This window comes from Amblyomma mixtum, chromosome 10 (genome assembly GCF_055824585.1).
Source record: "Amblyomma mixtum isolate Tamu chromosome 10, ASM5582458v1, whole genome shotgun sequence".
NCBI lineage: Eukaryota > Metazoa > Arthropoda > Arachnida > Ixodida > Ixodidae > Amblyomma > Amblyomma mixtum.
The window spans coordinates 161,922,636-161,941,547 of NC_143021.1; the positions used below are offsets into that span (position 1 = coordinate 161,922,636).

General features: G+C 48.3%; 1 protein-coding gene across 1 annotated transcript in view; it reads left to right on the plus strand.

Moving 5' to 3' along the window:
• Positions 1-290: 290 nt before the first annotated feature.
• Positions 291-18,912, plus strand: part of LOC149327546 (uncharacterized) — a 39,767-nt gene continuing 21,145 nt past the window's right edge. Inside the window, exons 1-2 of the mRNA XM_089562866.1 lie at positions 291-549; positions 5,138-5,267. Coding sequence (XP_089418992.1) covers positions 498-549; positions 5,138-5,267 — 182 coding nt within the window. The 5' untranslated portion in view covers positions 291-497. The remainder of the gene's footprint in view (positions 550-5,137; positions 5,268-18,912) is intronic.

The following is an 18,912-nucleotide window of genomic DNA, read 5'->3' on the forward strand; positions in this document are numbered from 1 at the left end:
CCTAGCTCGGTTGCCTGCGCTATTTGAATTACACTTAATATAAAACACCTGGCCGCTTCTTCGGTAATTTGAAGTTTAGTCTGCACAGGGCGGCTACATTTGAGCGACTATCGTTATAAACATTCTGCCTCGGCTCATTACAGCACCCCAATAGAGTCAAAGACGCTTGAGTGCCCGCGGGCACAGCAGTTAGAGCGGTCAGCGTCGTGGCGTGCGTCTCACTGGCACGCAATCACGGAGGTCGGCTATTTTACGTTTTTGTTTTTGGCCTGAGAACGCTGAGGCACCCGTCGTGCATACTAATTACCCGACCCGTGCGCGATCTATGCCAAACTCTATGCGGTGCCTTCTGTATCACAACGTTCGTTTTTCTCTTTCAGAATACTTACCGCGTGCCAGGTTCAGCTTACCTAGATATCTCCATGGTCAATTAGACCTTCGCTGCATTTCCCCTCAAGCACTGGTGCGCTGTAGCTGTACGGCGACGAGTTCCGAACATGGCGCCCAAACGGGGCTTCGGGTTCATGCTGCTCGCGGCGTCCTTTATAGGTAAGCCTTCTTTTTTGCGGCATCGACAGCTTCTTACTGGTGCAGTCTGTGTGAACCACAGCTGCTGTAGTCTTTTTTTGTGTGTGTATCTCATACTATCTTCGGCTATTATGTTGCTTACTACACCTTTTCGAAGGACACAGTCTTCGCAGTTTTATGAAATACGTTCGGAAAAAGTGCCGCAAAATATTGGTGCAGGCAACCGGTAAGTGTTTTCTTTTTTTGTGAAACATGGCGGCGCGAGTGCATTTCAATGCTTAAAAGCTTTAGTTCCAGGCTTAATTGCTGCTAGGTGTTCACTGACGCTGAGTGTCAATAGCGTAACGGTTTTTTGCGTTGGTACACGGCATCACATTGACGACGGGGAAACTGTGTAAGCGTTCGGAAATAAGCAGCCCAGAGTATTGCGGGTCACATTAAACAGCTATCGCAAAAAAAAAATCCCCTACAGCTGCTGCATGAAGATCGCAAACATTTCTTAGTTATAAAAGTAAGTATCACCACAACCAAGTCGAAGACGTAAATCTCGCAAGAAACCAACTCTAACCGATTTGTTTCGCCGGGCTCATATGGATGATTAAAATTAAGGGGGACGCTTAAGCTGTGCCGTAAGAGTACGGCGCGATAGCGGCCTGCGGCCCTTTCTAATTACACGCATACTCATTAGCATACAGTCGTAAGATACCATTTTACTTGCTTGCTTCCCCGCGATGCATGGCCCTGCCTGTAGCGTGTCTGGCTCGTGCCCGAAAGGTCTTGGGTTCGAATCCCGTCCAAAGTTTTAACGATTTTTCTGTAAGCCATATAGATCACCTCATAAAGTACATCAGTTGAGACATGCAGCGACCTGTATTTCGCTTTAAATATAATCTTTTAGTTACTTTCATTCCACGAGTGACGTCGCGTTTCACGTGCGCGTTGTTGGTTTCAAATTCCCTCACGAGGTCATGCGGCTGTGGCGGCATGGCGCTATCGCCCAATCAGGATTTTCGCGTCCTAACTCCACCGACGCCCCCTCTTCGTCGACAGGAGCTTCTCAACGCTATCGAATCATAGCTGTCACTTTAACATGTTGGTGCTCGCTCCCCTTCCCTCACCACGTTCCCACTTTCCGAATAACCGCATGAACGCTGACTTCTCACCGTAGACGCTCGAATGAAGTCTTCAATGGGCGCTTGAAACCGGACGCGTGGCGGATTCTTGACAGGGCAGTTCCGTTAAGTGGAAATGATTTCTGCATATCCCGACTGGCACGCAGGTACCGAAGAACTATGGCTATCGTTGAAGCGACGTGCTCGCAGTACGTTGTACTCGGCTGGCGTTTACGTTTCGCTGCCCCAAGGACATACGACGCGTTGGATACGAATGTAAGCAGAAGCCATGCGCCCTTTGCCGTGACATGAATACGGCCACTGGATTAAGGATGGTTTGAAGTTTATTGAACGTAATGGATGATTTTGTTTAACCTTTGCATCATTACAAAATGTTCCGCTGGTGGTCACGTGAATGGCACCTTCACTGAGTATGTGTAGGGCTCCGCGGACACGAGATAACCAGCCGGAGGTCAAGGTATATGACTACTTCGCCGATAGTTATTCAATAATTTTGTCTTCTGTTCACTTCATGGAACACGTTGCAATACTGTATTGATCCCGTACTACTCCAGTGTACAAAACTTGCTTAAGTGCAACAGGTCTCGAGGTATTCATCAATCGATTCCCTGTTTCTTTCTCAGTGTGCACCTGAACAAAAAAAATAGGGTGGGCGTGTAAAAAGGAAAGAAAAATAATAGCGCCCGGCCCGCACCGCTTAGAGCACAACGGGCTTAAACCAATATAATATAAACAACAGGGAAACAGAATATTTTGCATTGCAGAAAGAGAAAAAAATAAATAAATAAAAAGGGGGGGGGTCTACCATCATCCGCGAAACCACAGCCGAGGGGGGGCCCGGCTCAACGGTGTTTATTTCTATGCTAATTACACAACTATTCTTGGCATCTTGACGCACATTTTTCTTGAAGATTTTTTTCTTTAGCTAACTTAATTCACATCTAGTCTTTGCATCTTAACGTACAAAGGTCTTGATTTCTTCTTGTTGTCCACTAGTGCTGTGTTGCTCTCGTAGACCACAGTATGCCAGGTGTTGGAAATCGCTCCGTCTTCCCGAGCACCCAATCACTTTCTGTAAAGCTTGTAAAACTCAAGTAAGCGCGCACCTGAACAGGACGCATCCAACCTCTTTGAACTGCGCTTCAAGAAGTGTTACGCCAACCAGACAGGACGCTGTCTCGACGACAGAGAGCTCCGCCTCACAGTGGAGGCCCATTGCATCGTCAGGCCATCTAGATCATGGCAAGCTATCTTGGCACACTCTAACATTTGAGTGCACAAGTGTATTAAGCAGAACCGGCCCGTGTACGAAGAGGGAAATACAGGAACCGTTCTTGATTACAAAGGCAGGTAATCAGTGAGTTGGCAAGCCGGCGCTATCTTCAAAAGCGGTAGAGACACCAACATTTTCCTAGTGTGTTTTTGCTTTTGAATAATACGTAAAATATTAGTGCGCATCAATACCGCGTGAAATTATCCTACCATCAGCAGTGAAATGACAATCAATTTTGTCCTTCAAACAATTTAGAGTACAAATTAAGAAGTCTAAAGAGGGCTGCGATTTCACAAGTGAGCACGAGACCACAATATCATAGCTCTTTGCTCACTTGCTGCCATCTGGGCTTCTGGTGCAGTTTAGCGTAATAGTTTGAATCAATTAAATGAAAAGTAGCGGTTATATTGCAGTTTGCGTGTGCCTCATGTGATCTCAATCTCACTGATGTCTTAACGGTCATCGCTACTAAAACAAAAATTGAAAGTATTGAACAAAAGATTCAGGTCCGATTTTTTTAACTTATTTAATTTATTTATTTAACTCTATTTATTTTTAATTTTAATTTTATTAACTTATTTTGTTTATTTATTTAGCCAAGATGTGAGACAATTACTGCGTCATTTCGCTTCTTCAACGAAAATTCGCTCGTCTCAACTTCCAAAGTCCTTATCTGCAACCCAGTCCAAAGAAGTGTGTTCTTATGTGTACACACACTTGGAGTTTCGCCACGTAAAACTGTAGTTAATTTCTGACGTTTTTGTTGCCTCATCACCAACAAACTGACTAAGCCCACTGTAGGGCATAGACTTCTCCCATTTCTGTCCAATTAACCCTGTCCTTTGCCTGCTGCGGCCAGTGTATCCCCGGAAACTTCTTAATCTCATCCGCCCACTTAACTTTCTGCCGCCCTCTTCAACGTTGGCCTTCTCTTGGAATCCATTGCATTACTGTTCAGGACCATCGCTTGTCTTGCCTTCGAATTACATGCAGTGCTCAAGCAGATTTCCTTCTCTTCATTTCGACTAGGATGTCATTAACCCGCGTTTGTTCCCTCACCCACTCTGCCCGCTTCCGGTCTCTTCACTTTACACCTATCATTTTTCTTTACTTAGCTCGCTGCGTTGTCCTTAACTTTTGTTGTCTGTCTTTCACGTAATCCTTTGCAGCGCAAGAAAAAATATATTTGGATTTCATGACCACCAGAACTACCAAATATATTGCCGATTTTTACAAGTGAGCCTGATGAAGCCGTTACACCAGTTACTTTTCTTTAGGCGTAAAATTTATTCTTAAGGCCGCGAACAGTTTCCTGGCTCGCCCCACCTCCTGTTTCACGGCAATCGTGCCCCATTAGAAAGATGTACCGAACAGGTTTTAACAGCAGAAGAACAGCAGCGTCAAAATTCCCTTCCTGGCATATCTCACAATCGTACTGCCGTCACTTGAATTTGCATCACCTACATGGTCTCCATATCGAAAATACTTAATCAGCATGTTAGAATCCATCCAGAACAGAGCCGCTCGCTTCATTACACGCAAATACAGCCCTCACTGCAGCAAAACAGCGATAAAACTTGATATCGGCCTCGAGCCTTTAGACATTCGCCGTTCCATTGGGCTTTTGTGCTTATTTCATAAATATCTTTACAGCACAAGGCCATCTCCATTATTTCTTGAAACGCCTACACGTATTTCATGCCGCCTACATAACAACAACAGCATAAAACGCATTCACGGAAGAACCCTTGCTTTTAATTCATCTGCACTTCCACGTGCCGTCGCTCTTTGGAATGATCTTCGTGACAGTGTCGCATGCATCGGCAACCATCAACCATTCCAGGATCAGCTACGTAAATCTCATATGACGTCGCTTTTTCTCCTATCTTTGATTTTCTTTGTCGCAGTGTACTTTTGTTCCTTCGTTGCCATTGTGTCTTGTTTTGGCCGTATGTCCGGCATTCATGCTACTAATAAGTACCTTGTATCCTATGTATATTTTCGCCTTTAATTTTTGCGTTGTACATTAGTTTCTTTTTACGTAATGTTTTGTATCTCATGTTGTATTAACGAGTTTCTTTTGCACATTTTGTCGTTTTTTGTTTTTGCCCCCCTTACTCAATGCCCATCTGGGCCCTGTAAGGTATCATGAATAAATAAATAAATTATCCGACTAATTTTGGAATCCGCTCCTCTTTCGCAGCCTCGTGCCGGGCTGGGCTGAAGGCCGACTGCAAGATGGAAACGCTGCGGGAGTGCGGCGACGACTACGTGCCCTACGGCAACCGGCCGCACCTGGCCGCCTCCGGCAAAGAGTTCGACGATAAATGCGTGTGCGTATCATATCCCTTATAAAAATGGTCTATAGACAGTCTGTAGACTTCTTATTGACTCTACTGACTTCCGCTATATATATTGCTTTTTGTCTATTCACAGTCTACAGACTGTCTATGGACAAAAGTCTACTAAAATTGTATGGCCATAAATCTATAGATTGTCTATAGACTGTCTATGGCATTTGTGTTTCCTATATACTTTCTCTAGGATTTGTCTATAGACAGTCTACAGATTTTATAGACAGAAGTCTATAGACACACTATAGACTGTCTAAAACTTTTTTTGTAGGGGATACGCACTCACAGCGCCTACTTCTGTTGTGCCGGAGAAATTTCGTCGGTCGCAGACGTTGTAGAGCTAAAGTTCAGGAAATGGAAATGTGGTCGCGTCCAAGAAAAACCGCTATTTGGCACTGAACTCAGTTATGAATGCGACCTGGACTAAAGTAACCATGTGGCGTGCGGGCATAAGGCGCCGTTATCGCCCACATGTTTAGAAAAGGAGGAATACGGCCGATGCTATGCAGTCTTGCTTGTTGTGAAGTTCGAAGCGCACACCAACCTGTCAGAGACTCTTCGCGCTAGGATTAACTTCTATCGCGGCCAGTATTTAAACTAATCATCATAATATGATTTTTGCTTAATCTTTAACTTCTAGGCATTCACCGAAGACTGCCACGCATGTTAGTGCAACTTCAAAAGCGTCCCATGAAAATACCAAAAATGGCGGTACAGTTCAGTTAAGTTTATTGCCTTAAACTTCCGCGTAGCGGGCATTATATAAGGGGTGAGTATCTATACAAATAAAAACGTCTCGTGTAGAATAATCGTTGAACAAAATGGTCATTTAATAGTTGTAAAGACAAAGATGGGCACGCTGTACCAGTGATGTCTGGGGGAACTGTGTTCCAGTCTGTGGCGGTTCGGAAGAGAATGGAAGCAGTGAATATACCGATTCAAGCTCTTGGGCGCGCAACTTGAAACTGATGGCTGGTGCGGTGGGATATGCGGGACGCTGCTGTGATGTAGGGTGCTTGATTAAGGGAAGAAAACAAGAACTTTGGATGCGAGGACAGGCTGGCAATGCGGCGTCGACTAGAGAGTGTGACAAGCCAGATTCTGATGTTAAAGATGAAACGCTGACGTCATAAGAGTACAGGGAGTGAAAGAATCTAATAGCGTGATTTTGAACAGATTCTCATGTGTCGATGAGATATGATTGATGCGGGTTCCAGATGGGCGATGTGTATTCGAGTTTCGGCCTAACAAATGTCTCGTAGGGGAGTAGTTTAACATGTAACGAGGCGTTTCATAAATGACGTTTCAAAAAAGCCCAATGTTTTTAGATGCCGAGATGATAGCGGTAACGTGTGTGCGCCAAGACAGATCTCGAAAAACGGTTATACCGCGGTGCTTATAAGAATGTTCAAGCTCTAGTGGCGTGTTAGCGATTGTGTAAGGAAAGAGAGAGGGGCTGTGACGGCGGGAGAAGGATATGCATTTACATTTAGTGGCGTTTAGGGTCATTATCGTGTTGCTGCACCATTCTAGAACGCTGTTAAGATCAGACTGCTGAGCGGCTTGGTGACAGACGTTACTGATAGTACGGTAGATGACGCAGTCGTCTCCAAACATGCGTGCATTACAGGAGACACTTTGAGGCAAGTCGTTTATATCTTGACGCCAGCGCTCGTGCAGACGAGAACGCCAATCAAGAAGAGGAAGAAGTGTGTGTTGGAGAAGTGTTGCTGGGAAAAACAGCGCCGAGACGAGGGACAAAGAAAGAAGACAGTAACCGGCGCTGACTATCAACTGAAAGTTTATTGCAAACAACACGCAAAATATACTCCTTCGACAACCAAGAGCGCATGGCAACACCAAAAGCCATTGTGACACATTGTCGTGCCGCGGCGCCCACATTTCGCTGGCGGGCCTGTCTAAACAAGCGCTGCGCGCTCGCCGACACTCAAAGCAGGCCAAGACTTTCTCGGACAAGTCGCGACATGCAGCGTGACTCATCCCGCCGCCGCGGCGCCGACACGGACCCTTCCTCCTCTCCTCCTCTCCGTCGGTGCGAACTCCTCCGGCGCTCGCCGGCTCTCGACCATTGGTCTAATTTGAATGGTGGCCAGTGATTGGAGGATTTGAACGGCTGGCTGCCGTAACCGTTACCAGCGGCTATAAAAACGGAGCCGCGCTGAACCCGAGCAGCAGACGGGCAGCAGAAGAGCCATCACGCCGGAGCTACGCTCGCCGCCGGGGCAGCTCTTCGTCTTTGTGCTAGCCCGTGGTGCTCTTGGCCCTTGTATCATGTAAAAGCCCTTGTACATACTGTACATAAAGTTCATTTGACTCACCGTCGCCTCGACCATTTCCTGGCTCGGATGCCTCAGTCCCAACAGTGGATGGCAGCTGCGGGATCGACCGGCGTCAGCTACCTCGGCGCGGTGAGTGCCTGATGTTTTCCCCTCAATTCGCCAGACTGCTCTAGCACACGTGATTGTAGTTTAGAGTAGGGCGGTGTGTTGCACTGGAGAGAGCTTTGCTGTTTCGAGCCAAGCCGGAGCGCTTTGAAACGAAAGCTGGTGCAGAGGGAGTAAACGAGGCGTTTTGGAAAGAATTACTTGCGCGTGTCATACTAGTAGCGTTATAGTAGTGAACGGCAAGGGAATTCTAAGAAAAGGGCAAACTACAAGAGGCTATTGTGCGCGATGGAGAACTTCAAAGTGAAGGAACTCATCGAAATTTGTGAAGAGTTGGGCATTGATTTGGGCCCCGCAAAACGAAAGCATGCGATTCTTGAGATCATGCGAAAGGAGAATGTAACGGCTGAGGAAGCCAATGAGGCCTGGGAAGAGATCACAGAACGCCGTGAGCGCGAGGAGGCCGAAAGACGCCGTGAGCGCGAGGAGGCCGAAAGACGCCGTGAGCGCGAGGAGGCCGAAAGACGCCGTGAGCGCGAGGAGGCCGAAAAACGCCGTGAGCGCGAGGAGGCAGAAAAACAGAAGCAGCTTGAGCGCGAAGAGGCAGAAAAACGGAGGCAGCTCGAGATAAAACGGCATGCCCGCGCTAAGAAACTGATGGACCTGGAGCTTGAAGCACACGAGATCTTTTATGAGAGATATAGAACATTGTTCGCTCTGCATGAGACCAACGGTCAGCAGCTGAGAGACAGGCCGCAGCCCTTCGTGATCGCCGAAGATATGGCGAAATATCTTGCGGAGTTCGAGCGCGTCTGCGAGAGAAAGCGCGTTGAGCGGAATGGTTGGGCACAGAAGTTGGTAGCCCTGCTTTCCAGCGAAGCGTATGACGTTGTCAAGCGCCTGTTGGACGACGGCTTGGCGGACTACGATGAGCTGAAAAGCTTCTTACTGGCGAGATATAACGTGTCACCGCTGGACCTTCGCCAAAGGTACCTGCGAGAGAATAGCACCCCATCGTTTAACGATTTTCCGTACCAGTTTAAAGCCGACATTTTAGAGTGGCTCGAAAATGCTGAAGGGTCGGAAGATCGCGACGCAGAGGTAGAGTGCGTAGCTGTAGAGCAGAGCTGCCAGTGCGGCACAGAGGAAGGTAGTCCGTACATGGCAGATGTAACTGCTGCGGTAACATTGGGAATTGCCCCGAATTCGCCAACTGAGAAAACCTCTACACCATCGGATAAGTTAGTCACAGCATCGGACGATGCACTAACAGAGGTCTCGCCCATTGAGATTGTGGCGGAGTTACCGGAAAGCGAATCTCCTAGCGTGTCGAAAGCAGAAGTTGCCGAACAGGGCAGAGAGGACGTCCGTCTGGACATTAATGAAAACGCCTGCGCCGACGCAAGCGAAGTAAACGAGGACGGCACACCGTGTTGTGCAGCGCATTCAACAGAAATGCAGAGACCTGAGACTTCCGATCAACGGATGCGGACGCATATAGAGTTTGCGGACGCTGAGTTGTGCGCTAGTGTTTGCAGCGAGCGATGCGAAACGAGTCCCGTGCTTTCGCACTGCTCTGAGCTTTGCGACTTTCCAGAAAGCAGCTGCAGTAGCGAGAACACCGCGACTGAGTGCAGAGCCGACCCTCATCCGAAATTGGCTGAAACGCGTCAGAAGCATGACGAGAGCTGCATGCCAGCACTCATGTCAGGAGAAAACACTGGTTCGTCAGCGCCTGAAGAAGCTAAGGTGCTGGACGACAGTGGAAAACAGAACGTTCCAGACAACATAGCGGCGGTAGACGTCAACCCGTCCGAGAAAGATGAGGCCGAATGCGCACTCAGAGACGCTGAGCAGGAACAGCGCAGCTTTGAGGAACTTGGTGAAGGCGCCAAAGACAGGTCTGATCGAGGTAGCTCACGTGAATCGGCTGAGAATCACAGTGACATTGTCAGAGAACAGGAACCTAGGCGACGAAAGCAGCATGTGCTTCCTCAGGAGAAAATGAAAGGAAAGCACAATAAAGAAAGCTGCAATCGGAAGGAAAGTAACAGCCAGCTCCGAAATGTGAGCTATCACCACAAGGTGATAGACAAGCAGTGCTGCCGCCGAAAGGACAGTGAAGGCAAGCTCGAGAGAGAGAGCTGCCACCGAAAGATGATGGAAGGCAGGCAAAAGAAAGAGTGGTGGCGCCGAAAGATGAAAGGCAGGCATCAGAAAGACAGGCGCGGCCGAAAAGAGAGAAAGGGCAAACGCGCGAAAACGGGTTTCCACCATCGGAAGCGCCAGCGTCGCCGGCAAAATGACTTCAGTAAAGTCAGTCACGTTGTCAGCCCTGAAACTAGCGTCAGAACCAGAGCTAAAGAAATGTGCGAGGCATTACTATCGCGCAAAGCGAAGCGCATCAGTGGGTCGAGGCACATAGATCTGAGCAGTCGAATAAACTGCAAAAAGAAATCGTACAAGTATTCTTGCGGGAAAGAGTATCTTGGGGGGAAACTGAGATACAAGAGAGCGCTGCCCGTGAGGCGAAAAATTAAGGAGCGGGACAAGTGTGAATCTTGCCGCCAGCACAGAGAGAGCGAGACGCGCAAAGGCACGTGCTCTCATGCGGGATCTCGCTTTCCACTGCATTCACGGGAGAAACCGCGCTCCCATAGAAAGCGGCACGCGCGCGGAAGGAAAGCGCGTGTACGGCTGAAAGAGCGAAAGATTGTACGAGGCCGCAGTGACAGGGGCAAGAAAATTGCCAAGAAGAAATCGTCTCAGTGCTCAGCCAAGCACAGTTATCGCGATAGAAAGCCGCGATTCGAAATGACGCCACTTAGTAGGCTTGGTTTGGTTTGGTTTATGGGGTTTAACGTCCCAAAGCAACTAAGGCTATGAGAGACGCCGTAGTGGAGGGCTCCGGAAATTTCGTCCACCTGGGCTTCTTTAACGTGCACTGACATCGCACAGTCGTAAAATCAAAAGGCCGTGTAGAGGCGAACTACACACCGAGCGGAAAGGCAAACGGATGCGCGAGAAAGTCAAGACTCGTGCAAGGTCTGACTTGCCCCCACGAACAGAGAGAAAGAAAGAACGGTCCCATCGGAAGCGTTGCGCACTCGCTATGGGACGTCGCGACTGGCGCGCGAAGCGCAAAGAAAGGGACAAGTTGCCAGTCTATGAAAGCGAATCGCTGTCGTACTGTAGCTCCCGTAGAAACTGGAAAGACAAGTACAGAGAGAAAGAAAAGCGCGTATACCGCGAAAGAGGCAGAGACATTAGCTACCGCGGTAGTAGAGAGAGAAAGAAAAGCGCGTCTACCGCGAAAGAGGCAGAGACGTTAGCTACCACGGTAGTAGAGAGAGAGAGAGAAAAAAGCGCAGCACAGCGAAAGAGGCAGAGTCACTAGTTTCCGCTGTAGCGGGTGTCGTTTACCGTCCGTTAGAAGCGAGGAAAACGCGAACGTAGACGCACTAAGCCGTGTGTTCTAAGCAAGGCTGGCTTCGCCTCCTCGTGACCTACATTTTGTCTCTTCGCGAACAGCTGTTAAGTTCGCTCGCAGATCGGAGAAAAATTGATATCCTCATTTCTGGCCTCAGCTGAGTATTTTTCTGGCCGAGTGATCTCAAGAGAGCGAATTTATTTTGCATTCATTTCATTCCGAGTGTTTCATGTGTTTGACACTTTGTTTGAGTTAATTACTTTCAAGTTCTCGTATCCCACATGCGTCTCTTGTTGGAGAGGCAACAAAAAGGGGACAGAACTATTGCTAGCGGAGTTTTGTGACCCTTAAGTCTGGTGTATTGACGGGTGACAGAGGGCACTTGCTCGTGTTGGGTGTTGCCTGTTGTAGGTCGGTTCTTCGCAACATGCAGAACGATCAACGACCGATGCTGAGAAGCAAGCTCTTCCGACGGACCGAGAGAAGCTGATCCAGTCACCTGGGCGACTAAGCTGCGGAGCAGTGATCCTGTCCTGACGAGCGGGACCCGTTCTCGGAAAGGAGCCTGGAGCTACCTGCGGCTGAACACCGGACGAGAACTTGGAGGAGCCTGGCGTACGAGCGCGCCCCGCATCCGAGCCACGCGGAAGTAGCTCGTCTTCGTGGCGCATTGTCTGGCGGCGGTGGTGCTGTCGGGCCGGCGCCCACATTTCGCTGGCGGGCCTGTCTAAACAAGCGCTGCGCGCTCGCCGACACTCAAAGCAGGCCCAGACTTTCTCGGACAAGTCGCGACATGCAGCGTGACTCATCCCGACACCGCGGCGCCGACACGGACCCTTCCTCCTCTCCTCCTCTCCGTCGGTGCGAACTCCTCCGGCGCTCGCCGGCTCTCGACCATTGGTCTAATTTGAATGGTGGCCAGTGATTGGAGGATTTGAACGGCTGGCTGCCGTAACCGTTACCAGCGGCTATAAGAACGGAGCCGCGCTGAACCCGAGCAGCAGACGGGCAGCAGAAGAGCCATCACGCCGGAGCTACGCTCGCCGCCGGGGCCGCTCTTCGTCTTTGTGCTAGCCCGTGGTGCTCTTGGCCCTTGTATCATGTAAAAGCCCTTGTACATACTGTACATAAAGTTCATTTGACTCACCGTCGCCTCGACCGTTTCCTGGCTCGGACTCCCAGTCCCAACAACATCAATAACCTGAATCAAGATAAATTATTTCACAGTCATGAACTGTTACAGAGGGGGTGCTCACGCATGTGTCAATGTTTTTGCGGATATGAAACGCTTCACTGATTTCCCTTGTTAGTTTACCTTTGTGTTTGTACAGGATCCTAGTTTCATTAAAAATGGGGGCGCATGATTTTTCAAAAGAAACAGGTTGGTTATTCCGGGGACAGTTCCTGTAATGTAAAGCTAAATTTGACGACCGAGCCCCTTTCAAAGAAGTGTTGTGGTCTCGTAGGCGGGTATTCAAGCACCTTCCTCTTTGACCTACATATAGGTCTTCCCGCTCGTGAACGGCACTTCATACACAACTCCTGCAGCACAAGAGACAAACGTCAGGTCATGCTTTATCTGGCACCCTCTTTTTGTTTTTCTTCGTTTCTTTTCCTCTTCCCAGGCCCTTCTATCTAAAATGGCGCACAATTTGCCGCTGTTCGCTGCCGCCTGCTGTCTCGTGAAAGCATGCCGATCGGTTTATTGACGGCGTAGAATGTCAACACTTCACTGTGAGCAGCTTTTTGGTGGAGCGGAAAGAGTCGCTGCATTCTTTAGACCGTGACCACTTTTGATCCTTCTTTAGAAGCTGGTAAAGTGGCTGTGCTGCTGTGGCCACGTTATCCAAAAACTTGGAATAAACATTCAACATCCCCAGGTACGACTTCAGTTCGGAAACTGAACTTGGCTCCGTCGCTTCCAGAATTGCCTTTACTTTGGCGTCAGTGGGGTAAATGCCCTCCGCCGTCATTTTGTGACCCAAATAAGTTACCAAGCCTTGGAAAAAATGGCACTTACCAACATTCAATGTGATGTTGTAGACACACAATCGCGGCAAGACACGTTCGAGTGTCTTTTGGCAGTCGTTCATGTCCGAGCTTGCCACAATGACGTCATCAATGTGGCATCCAACTCTCGAAATGCCCTTCAAAATTTCATCCATCAAGGCTTGGAAAATGGCTGGAGCGCTAGCCACCCCGTACGGAAGGCGTTTAAATTTGAAAGCCCAAACTAGGGCTGATAGTGAAAAGTGGTCTGGCTTCTGGCGCGAGTGGCACTTGTTGGTAGGCAGCAGACAGGTCGAGCACACAAAAAAAAATCTTTCCACCTGTTAGTGTTGAATACAGGTCCTCCGGGCTTGGTAACGGATAGTGTTCGGTCTTCAACACTGGGTTTACCGTAACTTTATAATCTCCGCATAGCCGCAGGCTGCCAACTTTCTTCTGGACCACTACAACTGGTGTTGCCCAATCACTGTGTGAAACTTGCCGAAGCATGCCTGTTTGTACCATTTAGCAGAGCTGTTTTTCTACCCTTTCACGTAGCGCGAAGGGAACTGACCGTGCGCGACTGAGAACGGGAGCAGCATTCTATATCAACTCAATCTTTGCCTCAAAATTGCGTACTGTGCCCAGTGTGTTCGAGAAAACCGAAGGAATTTTTCATGTTTTCATGCAGTGCTCCAACGTGGCTTCCATCTGAAATCTGGCTTATCTGCCACCACTCCAACTGAAGGCGTTCAAGTCAGTTGCGAGCTAACAGTGCTGGTTGCCGCCTCCCGTTATCGCGCGTTACGAAAACGGGCAGATTCATGCGCTGGTTGTCGTACGCGACTGACGCGTCACACTGGTCTTTCAAAGACAACTGCTTCCCTGTGTAGGTGCGCAGTGCCATGCTAGTGCGCACACACTTCCCGTGCGGAAAGACAGAATTGTACACACTCTCTGGAGCAATTGAAACCGCCGCGCTGGTGTCGATCTGCATTTTGAATGGCTTGTCTTCCACTTCAACACTCACTTCTTAACTTCATAGAGTAAAGTTTCTAAAATGATACACGTCTACCTCTTCTTCCTTCGAAACACAGACTTTCCAGCACCTAAGCTTCCGCGCCAATAACAGTTAAAACTACAGACAGTTTCTTCCCTTCAGCGATTTTGTTCGCGCCAACAAAGAGTTCAAAACGCTTCCCGTATGATTCGAAGTTCTCAGTTTTAGCATCAGACTCCGCTATTTCTCTGTAAGAATTTTGGCAGTACTCATCGCACGCTGCGTCTGTCTTCCCTCCGTCAGCGTTCTCGCTGGACTTTAGTCGACGCTTCCGTTCGCTGTCGTGCTCCTCGAACAGGTACAGCCTTCGTCAAAAGTAACCAGGCTTCACGTTTTTCTTCTCAGTCGTATATTAAAGCTATTATCCCAGCCCTCGAGGTCTAAATCTTTGTATGGTAGGAAGAGCCCCTGTTCTCACCTTCAAAAAACTTTGATTTTTAGGGCAGCCGTGACGGCTCTGTTACGGCTCTGTTATACGAATGTGAAGCAAACCATGGAGCCTGGTTACTTTTGACAAAGTCTGTACAGCTCAGCCGACATTCAGGCATTCGAAGAACGTGCGGGGTGCACTGGCTGGTCTTTTTAGCGGAGAACGTTTCTTCCGCAGTGCCGAGGCTGCCCCACGCTTTGCCGGTGTGCCTCGTCGCCAGATGATATGACTGACGCCAGACGTGGACGACGAACGAAGAACGTTTATTGAAAAGCGCGCAGCAATATATAGGCTCGAGCGTCATGATAACGCCGCACGGAATCATGGTCCGCAAAACCGCAATGATGGCACAGCAAGCTTCGCGCTATCACAATAATGAAAGTCGAAAAACCGAGTTAACAAGAAGTTTGCCGTGAGACACGCGATCAAACGGTTCGCTAAAAGCGACCCTGATAAGATCAGCCTGACCGGAAGAATAAGAGTTCGAACGATTTCATGAACAGGTGCACGTTATTAGTTGAGTACATATAAGCAATACTTTCCCTGAAACGAATTTCATAGTAGAGGGAGGATCAACGAAAATCTGCGGAAGTCATTCGTGAGATTTTCCAGGAGGAACTTGTCGACTTCTACAGTCGTCCCCCCAGTAAGGGACGTGGCCCAGGAAGCAGTCCAGCGGGGTTTGCGCGTTGGTCAAGCTGCACCCACAGTCACAGAACCACAGGCCATGACTTACACCGTGGTGGTACGCAGCTTAAGGCGTCTCTCCAGCCCACGCCTGGTGCGCTATGTGCCTCCTCAAAGGCCACAACGGCACGATAATTTTCAGCAAGCTCTGCCAAGAAACCAGCCCTCTGGAGGACGGCCGATCAACGCCACCCACTCTGCTTCCACTGCAATGAGCCCGGCCACATTCTCCGGCACTTCCCATACAGAAGAATGGGCCTCCAGCGTTTCGCCTAAGACTCACCATCCACTTGCCCATCGAGGTCCCCGTCACCACCATCGGCGCGGTTTCCATTGTCACGTCGCAGCCATGCAGCGACCACTCAAGGACTGTCGCTTAGCCCGCGCAGTGGAAAGTAGCAACAGTAACTCTTGGAGGTGAGGTTGCTTGTCGATGAAGCGACGAATATCGTCCACTACTGACGACGCAAGCGAAGAGTAGTCCGGCAGTGACTCGACGCAACTTCTAGATGACAACGCTGCAATTCAAAGCGACAATGACGCGCCCCGGCCGCAGTATCAACACTGGCCGAAGCTGTGATTTCACACCGAGAATCACATGCAACTCAAGCAAGAACCTCCAGCCTAGAAGTGTCTATTGAAGACCGCAAAGCTGCTAGTGCGGTTGACACGGGTGTACACTGCTCGGTGATGAACGGAACATTCGATGCGCAGCCGAGGAAAGACATGCCCAATTGGGACGATTGTAAAATCCGCATCGCTGGAGGTTAGCTTACTGCGCCATCGGGAAGATGCGCAGCGCGAGCAATAATCAGTGGGCATACTTACCCATAGTTATACAGCAATCTCCCTAAGACATGATCTTGGGCACGGACGTTTTTACTGAGCATCTATCGATCATCGACCTCCAATTCAAGTCTGTCACGTTTTCGAGGGAGGCAGCCCTAGCTTTGAAGACAACACTGGAGCAACCCATTGCCTTGAGTGTACCCGATTATGAAGTGAGCGGTCTACTCCGGTCAAGCGTCATCGTGCCTGTAGGCACCTGCATTACCGAGATCATCGAGAGTATTATCGAGAGAAGCACTCATTTGCTCTTAGATCGAAGAATGGCCATCGCTCGAGGCATCGCCCGTTTCCGATACCGGCGAGCTGAAGTGCTGCTGACCAACTTCAGCGATCGAAGAATACCTACACCTCAACAGGCACTACTATTGTCTTCTTAGACAAAGTGTACGACTTTCCAGACGTCGACGAACTTCAAACTTCAGCGATCGAAGAATACCTACATCTCAACAGGCACTACTATCGTCTTCTTAGACGAAGTGTACGACTTTCAAGACGTCATCGCCCTCTCGACCGATCCGCAGAAGATACTCCTAACCAGGAGAACTTGCTCATCTTCAACATCGACCCAGCCCTGCCCAGGAACAAGCAAGACCGCATACGCAGCCTCGTTCAAAGTTACAGCGAGTGCTTCTCGTCGTCATCCAAAGTACGACAAACGACAAACTGCTTGCATTCGCTGTAAACAAAAACTATGAGCATCTGTGGAAGTCATGTCACAAAATGGAAAGATATTCATGAAGCAAAGTGATGGCTCGGCGATTGTACCGATAGCCAGCGAGAAGGACCTCATCAAGATCTTCTCGCAGGAGAGCAGTCGTGCTGAGTCAGCAGCAGGCGATAAGCATAGCTCACCTGGCAACTAAAGTCTGTCGTCCTCCTGCTCTGTAATTAAAAGGAACTAAACAAAAATGACCTATCACGAACTTGTCGTACCCCAACAGGTGAAGCTAAAGCACCGTAACTGTGAAACTGCTTTGCACCTTAATGCGCACCCAGTGGGCAACAAACAAGATGAAATCGTTCTGTTATTAAAACAGTTCTCCTTCGAATTTACGGTTTAGATGCTCACTGAAACGTGGTATCAACCTGGCTGCAGGATGATAGAGCTGCCCGATTGCGAAGTCTTTTTTCTTAACAAAACTAACAGACGCGGAGGCGGTGTTACTATCTATATTCTCGCGTGCAAAAGGTGCCACATTCTGCCTAATCTTAGTGGAGTTACAGAAGATTATCAAGTGTCAACATTAGTAAATTGAAACCAGCTGATTTATGTAGTATACCACCCCCCAAATGGAAACATGAGAAAAACTTTAAAGATTTTTTTGACCAGATTCTAGAATATGCATCATTGAATAAATGTTCCCTTTTGTGCAGTGGTGATTTTAATAATAATATCCTTGACCACAACGCTACTGTACGTGATTTCAAAATGAAACTTCTTTCCTGTGGGTTTGTCAACTTAGTAGAAATAGCAACACGTGCCACATGCGCGACTGTGCCAGCACTTGATTTAATAGTTACGAATATTGAAACCAATGTACTCTCTTGTGGTGCAATTGCTTGTGATGTGAATGATCACTGTCCGGTGTTTGTCGCCTTTCAATATAAACATGCTAAGCGAAACAATATGAACGAGAGTGTTAGTATACAGCTCATTGGAAGACTTCAGCACGATATTACGAACTTCGACTGATCTTGTGTGCTGCAAAAGACGGACATCAATGATGCATATACCACTTATTTTTTCACCATTTCCTTCGTCTTTATTTGAGACACTTTCCGCTCGAAAAGTACAGCCCTTCCAATACAGATCAGGAAACCATGAATTGCACGAGAACTGTTCAGAATGATAAGGAACAAAAATCTTTTGTATCAAAATGTTCCTTCGAACACGTGTAGAAGACGCACTTCTTTCCTTTAAAAAGTTAATAAGCCGATTAAACTCGGAGCTTCGGAAAACAAAAAATTGATATTAGCAGCAGCTCTTTTCTACCGTCAGTTCGAAGAGACTTGATATTGCTTGCAAAGCTTTAAACGATGTCCTAGGTCGCCGTGCGAATTACTATGTTGCAAAAACTGCGCTATGGCGAACCTGCGCTGAAGTTTGCCGTGTCGATTGCAGCGCCGTAACACACAGCATAGCGTGAGGAGCAAGCAGTTTTTGTGGCACTCGTGGTGTTATTCCACGCCACCTTCCTGAGCTTACTGGCGTGAGCTTCTTCTGCGCTCTGTAGAAGACACACGTGGTGCGTGTCAGCTATCTGGGTTATGTCTACAGAAGCGAGGCAAATAGTGCTATCAACCAAACGCGGGCGTCTAATCGTTCACAATGTGCACTCGCGTTTGCAGGGGCCCAAGCGACTGACGGCCGCCGTTTTTAGTCGAATAGTGGAATAACTGCACTGCCACCTGGACAGCGCAGGCTCCCCATAGGTGGCAAGGAAATAAAAGGAAAAGCACTCGCAGAATATTTTAACAAACATTTCCTCAATAACAATTCTTCATCTCAAGATCCTACAGACACTAATATCGCCGGTTACCCTAGTCAGGTTAGTGAGACTATATTTTTCGAGCCTACTGATGAAAATGAGGCTTATAATGCATGCATGGGAATTAGTAACAACAAAGCCATAGATATTCATACCATGCAGATGAAACCAGTGAGATATGTCTTACCCACAATCTGTCCCTTGCTTTCTCACATCTATAATCTTGCACTGGAATACTGTGTTTTCCCCAATGGAATGAAAACGGCAAAAGTGTCTGTTATCTAT